Source organism: Lissotriton vulgaris, chromosome 7, assembly GCF_964263255.1.
Source record: "Lissotriton vulgaris chromosome 7, aLisVul1.2, whole genome shotgun sequence".
In the NCBI taxonomy this organism is placed as follows: Eukaryota; Metazoa; Chordata; class Amphibia; order Caudata; family Salamandridae; genus Lissotriton; species Lissotriton vulgaris.
The window spans coordinates 469,368,005-469,386,190 of NC_141695.1; the positions used below are offsets into that span (position 1 = coordinate 469,368,005).

Here is an 18,186-nt window from a genome sequence, read left to right on the forward strand (position 1 = left end):
TCTAGTTCTAGAGGTATCAGTTTGAAGTCACAATTGAACCCAACCCCTAAATGCTGGCTCCCCGTCCCAGCATGTGATCTGTTGATTCTAGTTGGTTCCCTCTCTCTTATGGGTGCACCTGCCAACTGAAAATCTCAAATAGAGCATCAAATTTTGAGAGATAGGCCTGTGAGACTCAGCGCCTGCTGTACATCTCTGCGGATGGGTTACTTTGTCACAACTGTGACGGATATCCTATCCACCGAAATACAAATTCTATTTTATCCTGTGGTTTTATATTTCAGTTGACAGGATATCTGTCATCATCCACCGAGACTTAAATCAGGCCCTTAGTATTAAAAAGGAACAGATTTTGGCTGGCTTTGAGGGCTGGCCCATCTCCAGCTCCAGCTCCATCAGTCTCACAGCTTTTACGAATCGAAAACCAGTTTTGATTGGGATTGTGTCCAACATCTAACACACCAATTACTGCATCCACGCTATCCATGTTAGTTTACCACCAAGACTTAGTTGCCTTCATAAACTATCTGTTGGGCAGTCGAAAAGCATCATTGGGTGGTCCACATGTTCATTTTGGATGATGGAATTTGGCTGACCTATTTATATATATCTTTTAATTAATTTTGGAAATTGACAGCCTCCTGGGCTTTTACAAACTGAATGGTCTCTCATTGGTGTACACCCACTTGGAAACTAATGAAAAGGGCAAACGTACAATGCAAACTTGATGCACTGTGGTATTCTGCCTGGCACGTTTACCCCATTGATCAAAACTTGCATACAAAGCCAACAGTTAAACACTAATAAGTCCAGAGATGAATTGTCTATGCCCAAACCTTGCCCCATAGGAAAAACATTAGCCATAGGTGTTTGGCCAAACCATTACCATTGTGTTTGGAGTGGTTTCTCAGACTCAGAGGGTGCTAGGCCCGTCTGTGCGTGTGAAATCCCCAATGTTAACTGTCACACTTCATTTATGTAAATAAAATGTTACATTATGGACTGTTGAATTGATACAGAGTTGCTGATTTCCAAACCTTAAACTAACACCTCTAAGCTGAAAATGCTCACCCCCGTTAATCATGAGAGTTAAGCGTACAAAGCAAACAACTCGGTCATTCAAATGTAGTTTGGCACACTACTGCTAAATTACCGTGCTCATTACAGAAACAGGCCGGTAATCACGGACGGCAACGGACCCAGAGAAAAAGGCCTCAAACATGCGGTTGAACTGGCGGTAGTGGTGTTAGTTCCCACAGAAGTTACTCAGATTGTTGCCAAAAAATAATACATTTAGTGCTTGACTAAAATTATTGGTTAAGTAGGCATGTATGGATTAACCCTGGGTGAAGTACTACGCTGCGCTCGCGCAGCGTGAATAGTTTACGCTACCACGTGAATTGCACGTAGCACAGTGCAAAAATGCGTAGCGTAGCAGGCATTTTTTGCTTGCTCGCGGTCCTCAACGTCAAGTTGGCGACCGCGAGTGAGCAAAATCAACACCTCGGCGAGACTTTTTCCTCGTTCGCGATCAGCAACATGAAGTTGTCGATCGGGAGCGTGGAAAATAAACCTCCCAATGCGTGGAGGTGAGGTTTTTCATTGCAAGTGGTCGCGTATGCTCACAATGAAAAACAACCATTCTGCGTTGAGAAAGCTGCCGCTAGAGTACAAATCTACTTGAGCGGCAGATAATGACAGCTTGCACTGTGCAAGATGTCGTTTGCAATGATTGCACAGTGCGGACAGGCATCCGGCACTGTGCAATCAGTGCGAACAGCATTTTCCCTACCGCACTACACAGTTCGCGTAGCTACGCGTAGCGTGCTTAGTGCGAAGTGCCCTTAGCATATCGCTACTACGCAAACGCAGGGTTAGTAAGGATGGATATTTTTAGAATTTGATGCTAGAAAAGTAGATGCTAAACAAGGAAGCGAGGCCTAGATAAAATTCTGGATCGTCCACCAGGAGTTGTCCCTTTCATCTCTAAGGCAAAAAATAAACATTTATAAAACTGAAACCCAACAAACTGCCTCAAACAAAAGTCCTTGTGAGAAGACATTAGTCTCTCCGAGTAGCAACCGTATTAAGCACTTAATGGTAGCGCAGATAAAGGAAGGGTCTATCTTTTCAGCGCTTGCTAACAATTGTGTAGCCAAAATGAATGTAGTAACTGGGTCCAGACTGAAGGTAGCTTTTAAGTAGATTTATTGTACAAGTTACATGTTGGAAGTACAATATCAATTAGCCCCACCAGGAGCGCCTGGCTAGGTGCTCAGCCCTAGTCCAACTGTGATGAATCAGGTCCTAACATTCTAAATGACATCACATTTACAGAGTTCCACTGGTGGAGTAGAGGAAGACATGTGAACATATTTATTAAGATATTACAAATTGCTTTTAAATGTACATGTATAACAGAATGCATTTTTGTTTAACAGCAAAGAAGTGCAACGCTTTCACTGCTATGGTGTTTCACACCTCTGTCAGCTTAAAAAAAAAAACATAGCATGGGAACGTTGCTTTGGCACCACCTAAGATGTCTGCCTGAAAGTGAAGCTCCGCTGCTTTCCAGATCCTGTGTACCGATGTGTCTGACGGAGGTCATCATTTCTGCAGAAGGCAGCACAACACTGATGCACTATTCATTTCAGTTATTTGGTGCCTTTTTCAATATTTTATTGGCACTGTGGAAGCTCCCTCAGTTGCAGCCACCATTTTGTATTTCTTCCAATGCCACGGCAACACAAAGCAAGTGCCCAGCACTCTCTAATACTTCCAGCATGTATAATGGAAATGTTCTAAATTTTGAGCTTTTGCCAGTCTGTAAGTAAAATTATAACTTTAGGCATCTAATTTCTTTCACAGGCAGCATCTACTGGGGCTTGAGGAAGTTTTGCTTTTCCTGGTGGCTGTGTAGCTTGGCCCTTCATTGGTTTCTTCATTAATATTACACACAACACTTGTGACAGTGTAGGCCCTCAAAAGTATATCTCTATAGAAGTGCCTCACTAACTTTTTTTATATTTGCCTTTTTATTATGGGAAAATTAAGGAAGCATCAGTTTGTTTTGACACCCAAGGTGCATTCCTCTTCGAAATGGAGTGCTGGGTCTACTTCACGTTTAATATCTACAGACAAATTGGACTTCTCTAATGACATGGCTAATTCCTCTGCTATTTGTACGGCTACACTGCAGCCCTCTACAAGTAATATTTAGTCACACTCTTCTGCTTATAAGGGATTGAAACCAGATCCTCATTCGCCTGAGAAAGCTAGGTTTCCTATTTATTTAGAATTATTGTTGGAGGAAATTCTGGAGCTACACCCTTTTGTGGAAGAGACTAATGACCAGATACAGCATTCAGATGATAAATGGTCACAATGGAGAGTCGTGTTTCTGTGGTGGAGCAGCAGCTTGTAGATTTGCATGATGAAACTAATAACATTTCTTGTTTGGAAAAAGAGGTTCTTAGACTTAAACAACACACAGAGAATTTAGAAATATGGAACATATGCAATAATCTACGAATGTATGGTGTTCTTGAGTTATTGGAAGGAAATGATCTGGTTTCCCTTTTCACGTCCTTCCTTCCAAAATTGCTTGACGTGCCTTCCTCAACCTTGCTGAGTATTCAGAGAGCTCATAGGCTTGGTTCTCGTTCTACATAGTCTACAATTCCTGTCAAATCATGAGGAGTTATCATTCTTTTCTTGAAATGTACCGACTTATTGACAGTACTTTCTGCGGAAACAGTAAGTTACTTGGATGGGTCGATTCATTTTCTTGTCTCAATGCATCTCCAATGCTACTGCAGCCAGAAAGAAGGAGTTCTTTAATCTTAGAGCTCCTCTACGTTATTTGGGTATCAGATATGGTCTTTTTCATCCCTACCTCTTTAAAGTGGCCTTTCAGAATAATACAACCACTTTTGAAGACCTGGCTGAGCTTAAAAAGCTTATACAATCACATACTTTGATCAATATGGACATAGCTTGAGCTTCTACTGGTTGATTATCTTTGCTAGAGTTTTTCAGGTAGTTCACAATGATTGTCCTGCAATGTTTATTATAGTATTTAAGTCATTATTGGTAATGTTTTAATATGATATATTATTTGTTGTTTATCCTTACAGATCCATCTTGTATGTTTCCATTGTGCCGTTCTTTCTCCTGAATGTACATGGTCCTTCCCTTTTGGGTACGTCATTGTTTCATGTGTAATTACCCCCTTTATCTTTTCTGTTATTTATTCAGGTATGTTTTTGCAGTCGTCCGCTTTTGAATATGTACTGTCTCTCCTTCTTGTTTTTCATCCTTCTTCTCCCTTTTGTCTTCTTTGTCTCTTTTATTCTTTGTTGGTTCCTCTTTTCTTTTTTCTCTTTATCAATCTCTACTTCTTTCTCGTTTGTATTCATCTGGCCTTTTCTTAATTATTTCAATGTTATCATGAAATGTATTATAATTTCTCGTATATATAATTTCAGGTAATATCTTCGAACATTAAAGGGCTTTTAACCCAGTGAAAAGTCAGAGAACTTTATCCCAACTGGGCAGATCTAGTTCTCCTTCAGGAAACCCACCTGATTGAATTGGAAGCATTAAAGTTTAAGAGAACTTGAGTGGGTAATGTGTTTGTTTCTCCTTCACCAAACAACAAGAACGCGGTTATAGTGTGTGAAGATGGAAATAATAAAAAATAAAAAAATAAAAATCGCTTAATGTTATTTTGCCCTCACAGGAAATAGATGATATTGGCAGACGGTTTATTGCTAGCCTTATTGGTACTGTGTTAAATGTGTATGCTCCTACACTCCCCGATCATAATTTTTGGCCCCTTATAGCCAGGAAATGTACACAATATCAACATTCACATTTTATTTTGGGTGGCGACTGTAACCAAATTATGAATCCTTTTTTAGACAGGTGTTCTTCGCCCCTATTTTTGTCCCAGGGAATGTATAAACACTTCTGTTCTACAGTTAATAACAGTGCCCTAGTAGACTCATGGAGGCTCTCAAACCCTACATCACGGGATCATACTTACTACTCATCCTCTCATGTTACACTTTCACGATTAGACTACATTTTTCTTTCCAAATCTCTTTCTCAACATCTTATACAATCTCATAGTTTTCCTATTATAATTTCTGATCATGCTATGGTTATTACTGACTTGGATTTGGTTCCTCCCTGTTCTCCTTCGCATAGATGGAGTTTAATAACTCTCTTCTACAAGATGCTCAATTTTCTACATCCTTTCTTTCCTTTACTTTCGAGTTTTTTCTTTCAATGATAATCCTACTATTTCTCCTTCTTTACTTTGAGTTACTTTTAAAGCATCAGCGAGGGACTTTATTTTAAATTATGTTTCTCCGCTGAAAAAGAGTTGTGCTAAGGAGCACATTGCTTTGCTTTCTTCCATTAGCAACATTATTTTTCTTCTAAATAGCCTTCTGATCTTCATAATTTATAACAAGCGAAATTAAAATGTAACTATTTCTACTAATGAAGCTAGTTACATATTTCTTAGGAAAAATGCAAGGTATTACGGGGTAGACATTAAGCAGGTAAATGAATGGTGAATTATCTCAAAATCTGAAAAGAGAGACGAGTTATTGAATCAGTGATGACTGCACAGGATAGTTCGATTACTAATCAGAAGATTATTTTAGAGGAATTTGTTAACTTCTATAAATCCCTATTTATGCTTGAATTACCGACTCAATATTCTATCATTGCAGATTATTTAAGCCAAGTTTCTCATCATATTTCCCCCCGATTTGGATTTTATTTCTTTAGAAAAAGATCTTACTTTAGGTGAAGTTTCTCAAGCATTAAGAGCATTATGATGGGGGAAAACATCGGAACCTGATGGTTTAAAAATTGGAATTTTTCCAACATACTTCTTCTATCTTTATTCCGCTTGTTTAAACATAGTTACTTCATCTTCTATGACTGGTAACTTCCAGGAGGCTATAATATGTCTCATTCACAAAGATGTATTTATTACTAGTGAGCAAAGGGATTTCAAACAGGGTTTGAGCTTTGTGGTTATACTGGCTGCATTAACAACAAAATCAAGGAAAGTATAAACTGGGGAGTTGGGGAATGAGTGAGATGGGCGGTATAATCTGGAGGTCAAAAACTGTAGGTATTGGGGATTGAAATATTGGTTATTTTATTTGGGACACAGAGGTGACCGGGTTCGCATGAAATTACAAATTTTTTAAAGGAAGGTAAATTAGTGGGATATACGTTAACAGATGGGTATGCTTTGTTTAAAAGGTTTGTTTACAACATAGCGTCACATAGTGTAATACAAAGCTTGTGTTTGATATTTATTATTTGATTAAGAACTGTATGGTGCTGATGTCCACTTTTAATATTTGAGGTACCCCTGAAGAAGGTCTTAATTCAGATCGACATGCATTGGGTGAAAAATGTGTAGTAGAAATGGAGACAGATTACGTGACTGCGAATAGGCCTGGATGGGCAATTCCAGTGTCATTTAAAATGCGTGAAATAGATGATCTTCATTTTCTTGATGTGACGGAAAAAGCTGCATGAATTATCAAAATAAAATTTGGATGAACTTTGATAACATTACTGAGTACATGTAAATATATCACAAATCTGCATAAAGGCTGCGCAACTCAAGTGGTACCCGAAGTTTTGCGTTTCAGAATTCTGCGATGATCATTCACAAAGATGGCACGAATCCCAAAGGTTTGAAAAACTACAGGCCTATCTCTTTGTTAAACGTGGATTATAAGATTCTTGCTAAGCTCCTTGCTCTCCGTTTAGAGTCCCTCCTCTTGTATCTTATAGGCAAAGAACAATCACGATTCATTAAGGGTGGGCTTAGATTAGATAATTCTTGTTTTCTAGTTTAATGTTCTTTGTAGAGCCCCTCTATTAAAACCCTTGCTTGCAGCCATTACAATAGATGCAGAAAAAGCATTTGATAGGATTAGTTGGGACTTTATGCTTCGGTCATTAAATTAGCATGGTTTTGGACATACATTTATAGCTTTTGTTTCTCTTTTGTATTAAGTCCTGGTGAATAGTAAAGTTTCTTCCTACTTTCCTCTATATTGAGGTGTGAGGCAGGGCTGTCCGCGATGGTTTATTGCTACCCTTATTGGTACTGTGTTAAATGTGTAGGCTCCTACACTCCCTGATCATAATTTTTGGCCCCTTACTGGCTTCTTAGATCAGACCCTAGAGCGTCTGTTACTTATATATGTCTTTTGAAGCCTGACTTGGCTGGAAATAAATTCAAGGTTGAAAAAAGACTGCGTTGGGATGTTGCCTTTAGGAATAAAATATGGGCACACACACACACATATATATATATATATATATATATATATATATATATATATATATATATATATATAAAAAGACTACATTGGGATGTTGCTTTTAGGAATAAAATATGGGCACATATATAAAATATTTCTAGATCAGCTAACGTTACTCAATCCTTATTCTTTATTTATCACAGACTTTACTTCACTCCAGTACAATGTTCTATGTTCTCCTCTGATTGTAACTGATAAATGTTGGTCGCGTGATCTTCTTTAGGCGGATTTTATGCATATGTTGTTTCACTGTCCTAAAACACTTATTCTGGCGCAGGGTTTGGTCCTAGATCAGATAAATTTTTTGTATTCAACCTTCTTTCAATGTCCTTTATTTATTTTTGGGTATATTATCTCAATCCATAACTCCATTGTTTCCCAGCAACAAGTTGTTAGATGTTTTATTGGCACTTGCATTTCAGTAAAATAGGTTACATTGAAAATGATCAGTTATCAGGTAAATTGGGGACTATTTCGATTGCGGTTAGAAAGCCTCCGACCACAGGTCGGAGGCTTTCCGACCGTCGTAGTCCGTTTCAATTCTGACCCCCCTAAATTCAATGTAGACTGTAGAATTGAAAATGGACGGTCATTCTGGCTGGATTTCGACGGGCTCAAGGAGCCCAACGGCCAGTCTGAGACTGGCTCGCAATCCCAATGGACTGCGTTTCTGCCGTTGGGATTACAGCCCCCTAGCTGGACTCCCTTCTCTTTGCAGCCTCCAGTAGGTGCCCCCTGTTGATCTCTGCACCGTATGGCAGGCATCGCAACACAATCTCCCATTTCCCTATGGGAGCTTGAGCTACGGACGCTTTACGGGAAATGGGAGTATGCGACCTCCTATAATGTACCTTTTTTTTTTAGATGAAAACAGCACATTCATATTGAATTCTTTAAACTTCTACTGCTCTACAGTTTGAAAGATTCTTGTGTACAAGATGCTTCGACATGATCAACCTTTACCAGTTTTGGTCTTTCTAATTTTTCAATTTTCAAAATAACAACCAACTGAAGAACAACTCAGTGATACTGCTATTACATTACGAAACATCTGCCAACAGCTTATTTAGTTTAACCATAATTGAGTTGCTGCTATAATAATTGCTGCAGACTATTCGTCACTGCAGTCTTCACTAGAGAATAAGGCTGATGGATGTCATCTTACCCAGGGAAGTTAGAGCTGTATGGATCTCCCTCATCACTCTCCTGTAGAGTTCCTTCTGCCAATCCCCTAGTAGTCTCCATTCCTTCTCTGAAAAATATGCAGCCACGTCACTGAACGTCACAGAGACCTGAAATGAGAAAAACTGCAACCTCAGCATGTGAGCTGTGAAACCTCATCTTAGGCGACAATTAGCTTCTATAACCCACAGCATCACTACAATTTCTGTATAAGTCCCATGACATCTCTTAAAGGTACTGAATCCCAAGTGGTTTCTGAAACCACTTGGGATTCAGAAACCAATAGAATAGAATGAATAATTTTTTAATTTGTGGTGATGGCAAATACAAGAGTTCCGGCATTATATTTAGTTGACACACATCATCATGATGGTGATCACAGCTTTCCTAAACATACAACTTATCTTGTTATTTCACTGCCCAAAAGACCTGTCAGTATTCTGAACAGCAGGTGTTTCCAACCCTTTGATCGTGATCTTCCAGTAGCTCGCAGACACCTTCAGAGTAGCTCGTAGTCTTTTGTTCATTTTTAAATAAGCACTATGTCATATTTTCCTTTTAAAGTTACGGGAAAGCTATGTTTATTTTACTTTATGATGATCAGACTGCAGATAGCAGGCCCTGATAATAAGCTGTGTTCTGTCAGATGTATGACCCAGGCTGGGGTACAGCGGTAAAGACCAGAGGTACTCAACTCTTAAATAAAAGCCCATGTCAACTCAATATTGAAGTGTGAGCACAAATGATTTTCCTGAAGGCTTTTAAATGGGAGAACATTTTAATGAAAAGTTATCTTAGTGATTAAGTTATCTTTTCATATTTATTTTCTCCCATTTCAAAGTGTTGCATTTACAAACAGCAGACCTCTTGCTCCCAAGGTCCAGTAAACATTGTAAAAAATATATCAATGGGGGGAGTGAAGAGGTGGTGCTCAGCGGCACTGGGGTGGGCCCATCCTCCTCTCCTGAAAGTATAATAAATCAACAAAGGTCCACCTCACGTAGAGTTGGTATGTATCCTGATGTTCATGAAATACACACTCTGTGTTAAAATACCCCTCACACACCAAAAGGGCCCTTGGTGTCATGCTTCATCATCGGGGTCTTCCCGCCCCGCTGCGGGACGGGGCAGTGCTGCGACAAGCGACTACGCTGGAGCACCTTTTTATTGTGGGTGCTATGTGAGTGAATAGAAGTGAGTGTCAGAAGGGTCAGTGGTGAGATAAAGGTAGGTGGTATTAAAACATACCTGGCCTAGTGGTAGAAAAAACGATTTAATAGACACTGGCTGGTATTGTTAAAAAAAGTGATTCGGAGAGATAAAGCAAGTTAATGGGCTTACTCTCCTGTGCGGGTCAACATGTTTCGGGGTGCTATTCCCCTTCGGCAGGACCAGGGTCAGATCCCCCTGTCACTCACTCATGTTTATCCACAAAATTTTAGGGTGTATGTACAAAGAAAAAGTGATGATATACTATTTATCAATGTGTAAAAATAATTTATATTTACACGTGTCCCTAGCTATATCAGTAATTCTGATGTAATAAGCCTGAAACAACAAGAGAACGTGGTTATTAATGCGCGGATCCCATTGCGCTGACATAGTAGTCACCTGTAAGGGAGAAAGAAATTGAAGGACTGCACACATATATATGGACATTTGTGCTACGTATATTTGACGAATCCTGAGGTTCACAATGGGGTAACATAAAGTGATATACAACATCCTAGTAAGCCACACACATACTAGAACACACACACAGCCTGTTAGCTTGGAATGCAGCATGTATACTGTCAGTGATACATACTTAGGAAGATGGGAATCAATGCCTCATGAGCCAAGTCTGGACAAAGGGTAATGGAGGTCCATCTGTAAGGTAGGGGAGCAAAAGAAAGGGAAAAGGAAATATATTCCTGTCCCGTGTATTTAGCCGTCCTAATGGTTGTTGTTTTTTGCAGTGAGTAGCAGTTATGGGCTACCAACTGTGTGTCCCAATCGGCTATGCCATACTTACTCAACCCCCAGCACGATGGTGCTTCCTCGTTCGTCCGTGGCTTCCGTGGTTGTGAGAAGCCACTGTTTTCAGGAATAATCCTGGAACAACATGAAATGATGCGGCACTTGTGCGTCCTGTCAATATACGCAAAAATGTTGCAGTATCACCTTCTCTAATCAGTCCACATGGGAGCAACGTTCCTTCACCAACTGTAATAGCCACAATGTGGTCTACCTGATCACTTGCCCCTGCAGAAAAGAATATGTGGGCATAACCACAAGGCCAGTGATAGTTCGCATGGGCGAACACCGCAGCAATGTGCGTTGTAGAAAAACAACGACAAAAATGGCAACGTACTATGTAACAATGGGACACAGTGTCCACGATTTGAAATGGACAGTCATAGAGGCTTTCAAGAATGATAAGGACCTCTTATCAAAAGAGTAACGTTGGGTGTACCGCCTATGTACCCACCAGACAGGCCTGAATGACGAAATACCATGGTCCCAACTCAAGATTTGAAAAAACATAAACCCTACCCAACTAGAGGGTTGCACTGTACGTCATACTTCCTATGTGCACCGAATATCGACTTATGTCTTCTTGGCCATACAAACTGAAGCTGTATTCATCTTCCTCCTCTAGCGAGAATATTTATCTTCCTCCTCTAGAGAGAATAGTTCTACAATTTCTAACTAAAATATCAGCCACACTTTATTAAATGTAGATCTAATATCCCCAATGCATTCGCCCATAGTTCAACATCATTTCATGTTGTTCCAGGATTATTCCTGGAAACAGTGTTACTTCTTGCGCATGCGCGCAGGGACACCTATCTCCGCGCATGCGTGAACCGATCAACACTCTGCCTCGGAGCCCACACACGCGCAGGAGTATCTCCGCTCCGTGCATGCCCACTCCGCCCGGGACTACACCCCCGAACTCTGCAGCAATACCTAACAACAAATTAGCAGTCAATGTCGGCGATTTTTTAATGCGAACATAAGGCAATACTATTAACAGGCAATAATAACCATTTAACAATGGCCGACTCAGTAACCTCGGATCCGTATCCGTCGAGGACACACCTGTCCCGAGTCCGCCAATTTAACGACCCATTACCCAATTAACACCACTATAAAAGAACCCCGCCAGACCATGGCTTCTCACAACCACGGAAGCCACGGACGAAGTGCGGCATAGCCGATTGGGACACACAGTTGGTAGCCCATAACTGCTACTCACTGCAAAAAACAACAACCATTAGGACGGCTAAATACACGGGACAAGAATATATTTCCTTTTCCCTTTCTTTTGCTCCCCTACCTTACAGATGGACCTCCATTACCCTTTGTCCAGACTTGGCTCATGAGGCATTGAATCCCATCTTCCTAAGTATGTATCACTGACAGTATACATGCTGCATTCCAAGCTAACAGGCTGTGTGTGTGTTCTAGTATGTGTGTGGCTTACTAGGATGTTGTATATCACTTTATGTTACCCCACTGTGAACCTCAGGATTCATCAAATATACGTAGCACAAATGTCTATATATATGTGTGCAGTCCTTCAATTTCTTTCTCCCTTACAGGTGACTACTATGTCAGCGCAATGGGATCCGCGCATTAATAACCACGTTCTCTTGTTGTTTCAGGCTTATTACATCAGAATTACGGATATAGCTAGGGACACGTGTAAATATAAATTATTTTTACACATTGATAAATAGTATATCATCACTTTTTCTTTGTACATACACCCTAGAATTTTGTGGATAAACATGAGTGAGTGACAGGGGGGTCTGACCCTGGTCCTGACGAAGGGGAATAGCGCCCCAAAACATGTTGACCCGCACAGGACAGTAAGCCCATTAACTTGCTTTATCTCTCCGAATCACTTTTTTTAACAATACCAGCCAGTGTCTATTAAATAGTTTTTTCTACCACTAGGCCAGGTATTTTTTAACACCACCTACCTTTATCTCACCACTGACCCTACTGACATTCACTCCCATAGCACCCACAAAATAAAAAGGTGTTCCAGCGTAGTCGCTTGTCGCAGCACTGCCCCGTCCCGCAGCGGGGCGGGAAGACCCCGATGATGAAGCATGACACCAAGGGCCCTTTTGGTGTGTGAGGGTTTTTTTTAACACAGAGTGTGTATTCCATGACATCAGGATACATACCAACTCTACCCAGTAAACATTGTGCCACATTTACAACAGAAAAATTGTTGTTTTTGTTTTTTAAATGGGAGAAGTTTAAAGTGAAGAAAAATATTTCTAAGAAACAACAAGTCAATGTTTTTCTCCACTTCCAATTAAGTCAATTACGTATGAATGTTTAAGGAAGTATGTTTCCTCACTTTAGATTAATTCCTCCCATTTAAACAAATGGTTGTATTTTCCTTCTATAACTATGGCACTGGGAGCAAGATGTCTGCTGTTTGTAAATCTGGCACTTGGAAATGGGAAAACATTCAAATGATGAGTTTTATGGAATTCATTTAAACATAAAGTTAACTCTTCAGTTTACTTATCTTCCATTTCAAAATGCTGCCTATACACATAGCAGGCATCTTGCTGCCAGTGGCTGGAAGACACAGTGCCATACTTATAACCGGTAAATGCAACCAGTATTTTAAGTGGGAGAAAATGTTTTAAAATGGTGTATGTTTCTGGTAAACATTTAATGGTGCCATGTATGGTGAGAGCCATGTCCTGTGCCACAAGTACATATGACATAGGCTCTCTGTCACCTATACACATAAATCCCATTCATACACATGTGTGTACATCCCCAAAGACCACGCTCTCACTGGCACACAAAGCAGCCCTGTCATGGTGCTCCCAGCCAAATAATTTTGTTCAAACCATAGTGTCAGGCTCTATGGACATCAGGCTTAAAATAAACAAAGCTGGACTTTGGGGATGTCTGGTAACAATGTGCGAGTTGCTTAGCCTTCAGACGCTCACAATAATTTTCAGTGATCAGAAGAAGCTCTAACTACAGAAAGTTTGGAGACCCATTCGAACAGGAGCACTTCCAAACAGCCAATCCATAAGCCAACTAATGGCATGCATGCGCTGTTTCACTGTGGTACCCCTGTCCTAGCATCATATCCGTCACTAACAGTGGGATGAGAATTTCCTATGACTGATTGTTTTTAATAATTCATCAGAAAAATGAAATAGCAACACACTTTTAATGGAGAAAGATCACTGGGACACTAAGAAAATTTAGAGTAGGGCACAATTTGCCCTAGCACCAAATGACTAATCATATTTTAAAAAAGAGCCATAACTACTGTTATAGCCCAGTAAATTGTGTTTCTCCAAAAGGGGCAGGAAAATGCCATTGTTTAAACTGAGTATAATGTTACCATGTAGCATTTGCTTTGACTAAGTCCAACTTGAAAAATATAGTTTTAAGTAATTATTGAATTTCTTTCAAATGTTATCTAGAACATATCTACAAGTTCTTACTAAGCATTCAGCTTGTTACAGTAGAATGGCACTCCTCTAATACTTCTGAAGTGGTGAAAAGATTACCCTAAATCTCAATTACAGAATGAAGAAATCGACCCCTTTAAAAGGAACGGAGAACCACACTAGTGTCTTGCCTAGATGGCCTACATGTTCTGCAACAAAATAAGATCTGGCAACTCATTTCTCATACATCATGGAAACACCGTTCACAAACTGGTTCTAGCAGCTGCATGTATTTCACATCCAGAATACTCAAGCTCAAAATGGAGAAAATTATTGACGAAGCGATGCTCTAAAAGTGTGTCTATATTTTGGATTAATTTCTTACTTTCTCTTTCTATGATTTTCTATAGTCTGTCTAAAGAAATTGAGTGTGTGAGGCCTTTTCTTGGGCTGCCTTGGCTGCCATTGTTTACTGGAGAGCATCTAGGGTTTTCCACAGCATCCAAGTGCTACCAAAACTAATGAACTACAGTCAAATAACCAAAATACTCCCTTACGCAGATGGCTTTCCTGGGGTACAACCTTCAACCAGTAAATGTTTACTCTAGGACTCGTGAGGTTTTTTTTTAAAAAACCATTTTGTTGGGTTTTCCACAGCATCCAAGTGCTACCAAAACTAATGAACTACAGTCAAATAACCAAAATACTCCCTTACGCAGATGGCTTTCCTGGGGTACAACCTTCAACCAGTAAATGTTTACTCTAGGACTCGTGAGGTTTTTTTTTTAAAACCATTTTGTTGGGTTTTCCATTTTACAAACTACATTCAACATCAACATCATTTTCAGGTTACAGAAGCTGAATTACATTATAACTCTGAACAGTGTCTATTTAGGATTGTGGGCGTGTTAGGGTGGGTTAACTGTTGCATTGTCTGAATGGAAATGTATTGAGTCTTTGTGCATTGCCTTCGTTTCAGAGGCTTAATTATTGGTCTCATCTTCGATGGGTAAAAGGAATGGGTATGATCAGCAAACTGGGGATTGAACTGGAGGTGAGTGATTAGTGGTAGGGATGTGGGGCGGGCATTTGTAGATCTTTCCCTGTGTTGGCCCCTACGCAGGGCGCAGGTTTATTTTGTGGTGCCTAATGACTGTGTGTCTTCCCGGGGAGTCCAATCATGCATCCGTGGGGGTGAAGTTGGGGGGGTAATCTCTTTTGTATTTGTTGTCGAGGAGTCTGGGTCTGGTAACCCGATCGCAGTGGGTGATTTTGTGGGTGAATGGGCGACTTTCTCCTGACTTTTTGAAGGAGTGTTGCCCACTCCATGGAGATGCGGCGGCGCCTTATCCAGTGTGCCTCCTCAAATCTAATTGAGTCTTCCTCTGCTTTCTCTATGTCGGTATACCCCTTGTGCATTTGCCTCCCATGTGTCGATGCAGGGGAGTCCTGTGGCCTCTTGTAGTGTGTGCTGTGTATTACCCCCAAGAGGGTTGTAGGGTGGGGCAGTTCCAGAACATATGTTTAAATGTTGCATTGGGAAGCTGGCATCATGAGCAGAGAAATTGTGTCGTAAGATAAAAGTATTGGAATTTCACCGGCGATAAATACGCTTGGTGTAGTATAATAAATTGCATGCTTTTGAAGCGTGGCTTTCGTGACACTTTCTTGGGATGTTCTAACACGGTTTGCCATTCCTTGTCATGCAGTAAACGCACAAATTCCTCCTCCCATTTCTTCCTAAGCTGGGTGAGTGGTACGGCCGTGAGTTTCCGGATAGCCCTGTAGATCCATGTGGTGAGGTGGCGCCCAGTGCCCACGGTTAGAACAGTGTGGAGTATCGGGTGTATTGCAGGTTCCCCTTCGGATAGATTCCATATCTGTTTACAGTCTGAGGCAAGTTGTCTATGTCAGAGAAATTGTCTATGTGGGAGCCCACTCTCCTCTGATAAGTGGCGAAACGGGAGGGGTTGTCTGCCTGCAAATATGGACTCTACTTCCAGAAGGGAGTTTTCAGTCCATACTCGTAGGTCTCAAGTAGTAAAGTGACTGCAGCCTCTGGGTAAGCCCGCCAGGGACAACAAAGGGGTGTATAATGCTGTGTTGCGGGATAAGCGGTGAATTTGTAGCATACAGGACCTGGCTACTGTCAGTTGAATGGGTGAGTCGGGTCTGGCCGGGTGCCTGGTAGGAGTAAAGGGTGTATCGCCGGGATTGTTAGGACCCCCCCACATCCCCGGAGTCTGTACCGGTCTCTTCCAGATGGCGTCCTGCTGTCCAGCGTGATAGCCACTGGAGCTGTGCTGCAAGAAAGTAAGGTCTGAAAGATGGGGCGCTCAATCCCCTGTGGTCACTGGTAGCTGTAATGTTGTTCGGGCTACCCTTCAACGTCCTGCTCCCCATATTAGGGAGACCAATAGGGAATTAGGCTCCCGAAAAAAAGATTGTGGGGGATTACCGGCACGTTCGGAAAGTAGTAGAGGAGGCAGGGCACCAGTACCATTTTTTGCTAAGGCTATTTTGCCTATTGAGGGCCAGGGGTAAGGGCCGCCAGAAGTTTATTTGGGTGCGTATGCCCGTCAATGCCCTACAGAGGTTGCCTTTATATAAGTCCCTAGGGGAGTGATAGTCTGATTCCTAAGTATCGTGGGGCTTCCCCGCTACAAGCCAGTCTGACTGATCCAATATGGATCTCTCGTGGGAAAAGGTCAGAAGGAAGGGGGCATATAGTAGATTTTGCCTAGTTGACTTTTAGCACAGCTGCTTGCGCAAAGTCATCTAGTGTTCCCCATAGGGGTGTCAGAATCATTGCAATATCTCGTATATATATCAGTAGGTCGTCAGGGTATAGGGACCTGCTGTGATGCCTGCTAGGGGGATACCCCAAGTCTCATCCCTCTTGAGTAGCCGGATTGCCAATAGCTCTATTGCAGGAGCAAAGAGGAGGGTGATTGTGGCCATCCCTGGACTACAAATTAATTCGGTTTATACAAATGATGTGGGTTTGATGTAAAAAAATCAGATGCCAGGAGACGGTTTTAAAGTTTTTTACAATCGCCATGGATGATGGGAAACGTAGTCTGTACGCAAGGAATACATCGGTTATAGCTTAAGTGGCGGGAAATGCTAATTATTTGGACCAATGGGGGAGATGGAGAGGTGTTTAAATAAGGGGAAGGAAGGGGGAGGGTAACACATCGGTTAGTGAAGAAATCAAGTTGGATGTCCAGTAACAGCAGTGGCAGGTATGATACCTGTCTGCTACAAAATAGAAGGATTGACGTTTTCGCTTCATGAGACAGTTTAACACCTTGGCTGCTAAGGCAATTTCCAGCCTGTGCTGGAAATTGCTATTTGACATTATTTATGACGAGCTCAGCTCGTCATCAGCACAGCTCCACTGTGCCTCATGACGAGCTCAGCTCGTCATGAGCAGGGAAGGGGTTAAAGATGTGAGGAGTGTGATTGAATAGCAGTGCGTACATTTGTTTGTAGAGATGCGACGTAATTGTGTTAAGGAGTCGGGCGGAATGATTTGCGAGTGAGATTATGTGTGTTTGGGCTCAAGCTAATTTTGGAGGGAGGAGGGGAGTCGGATAATATGTGCGAATATTGACAGTTTTGATGTGAGTGCAAGTGATACAATAGAAATGGGCGCATAAGGAGATATGTATATGTGTGAGAAAACCGTGTTGATAGTGCTGAATGGAAATGTGGTAGAGAAGGAGGAAAAATAGTAACAATCGGCGCGGGTGTCTCAGAGGTGTTGATTCTTCATGAGGCCGGGGCAAGCCATAGAGTAACAAGGTCGGGTGGGAATGTGATTTCAGAAGGAGTAAGTTGTAGCAGGATGAGGGGGTAGCTAAACACGGGGACTGAATATTAATCCCGTTATTATTAAGCTTAACTTTGGCTACATAACTAACATGATAAGTTTGTCTAATGACTTGGAGTTTTGAGATTTTATTGAGTATCAATGTATTCGATTGATGATGTTGTAAACTTTGAATGGTAACAGTAGTTATTTCATTTGTTATTCCAGTGACCCCTGATGAAGGGCACCAGATGCCCGAAATGCATTGGGTATTTTAAATAAACTACACTGTCTGACGAAATTGCTCTACTCGTGTTGTGTGCAAGCGGTTCAGATGGCCCAGCCTTAATATGTGAAATCTTGTAAATTGGCAAATCCACTCCGCGTGTGGGAGAAG

General features: G+C 41.2%; 1 protein-coding gene across 1 annotated transcript in view; it reads right to left on the reverse strand.

Moving 5' to 3' along the window:
- Positions 1–18,186, reverse strand: part of LOC147701890 (uncharacterized) — a 91,245-nt gene that overhangs the window by 11,863 nt on the left and 61,196 nt on the right. Inside the window, exon 3 of the mRNA XM_086930517.1 lies at positions 8,533–8,659. Coding sequence (XP_086786643.1) covers positions 8,533–8,659 — 127 coding nt within the window. The remainder of the gene's footprint in view (positions 1–8,532; positions 8,660–18,186) is intronic.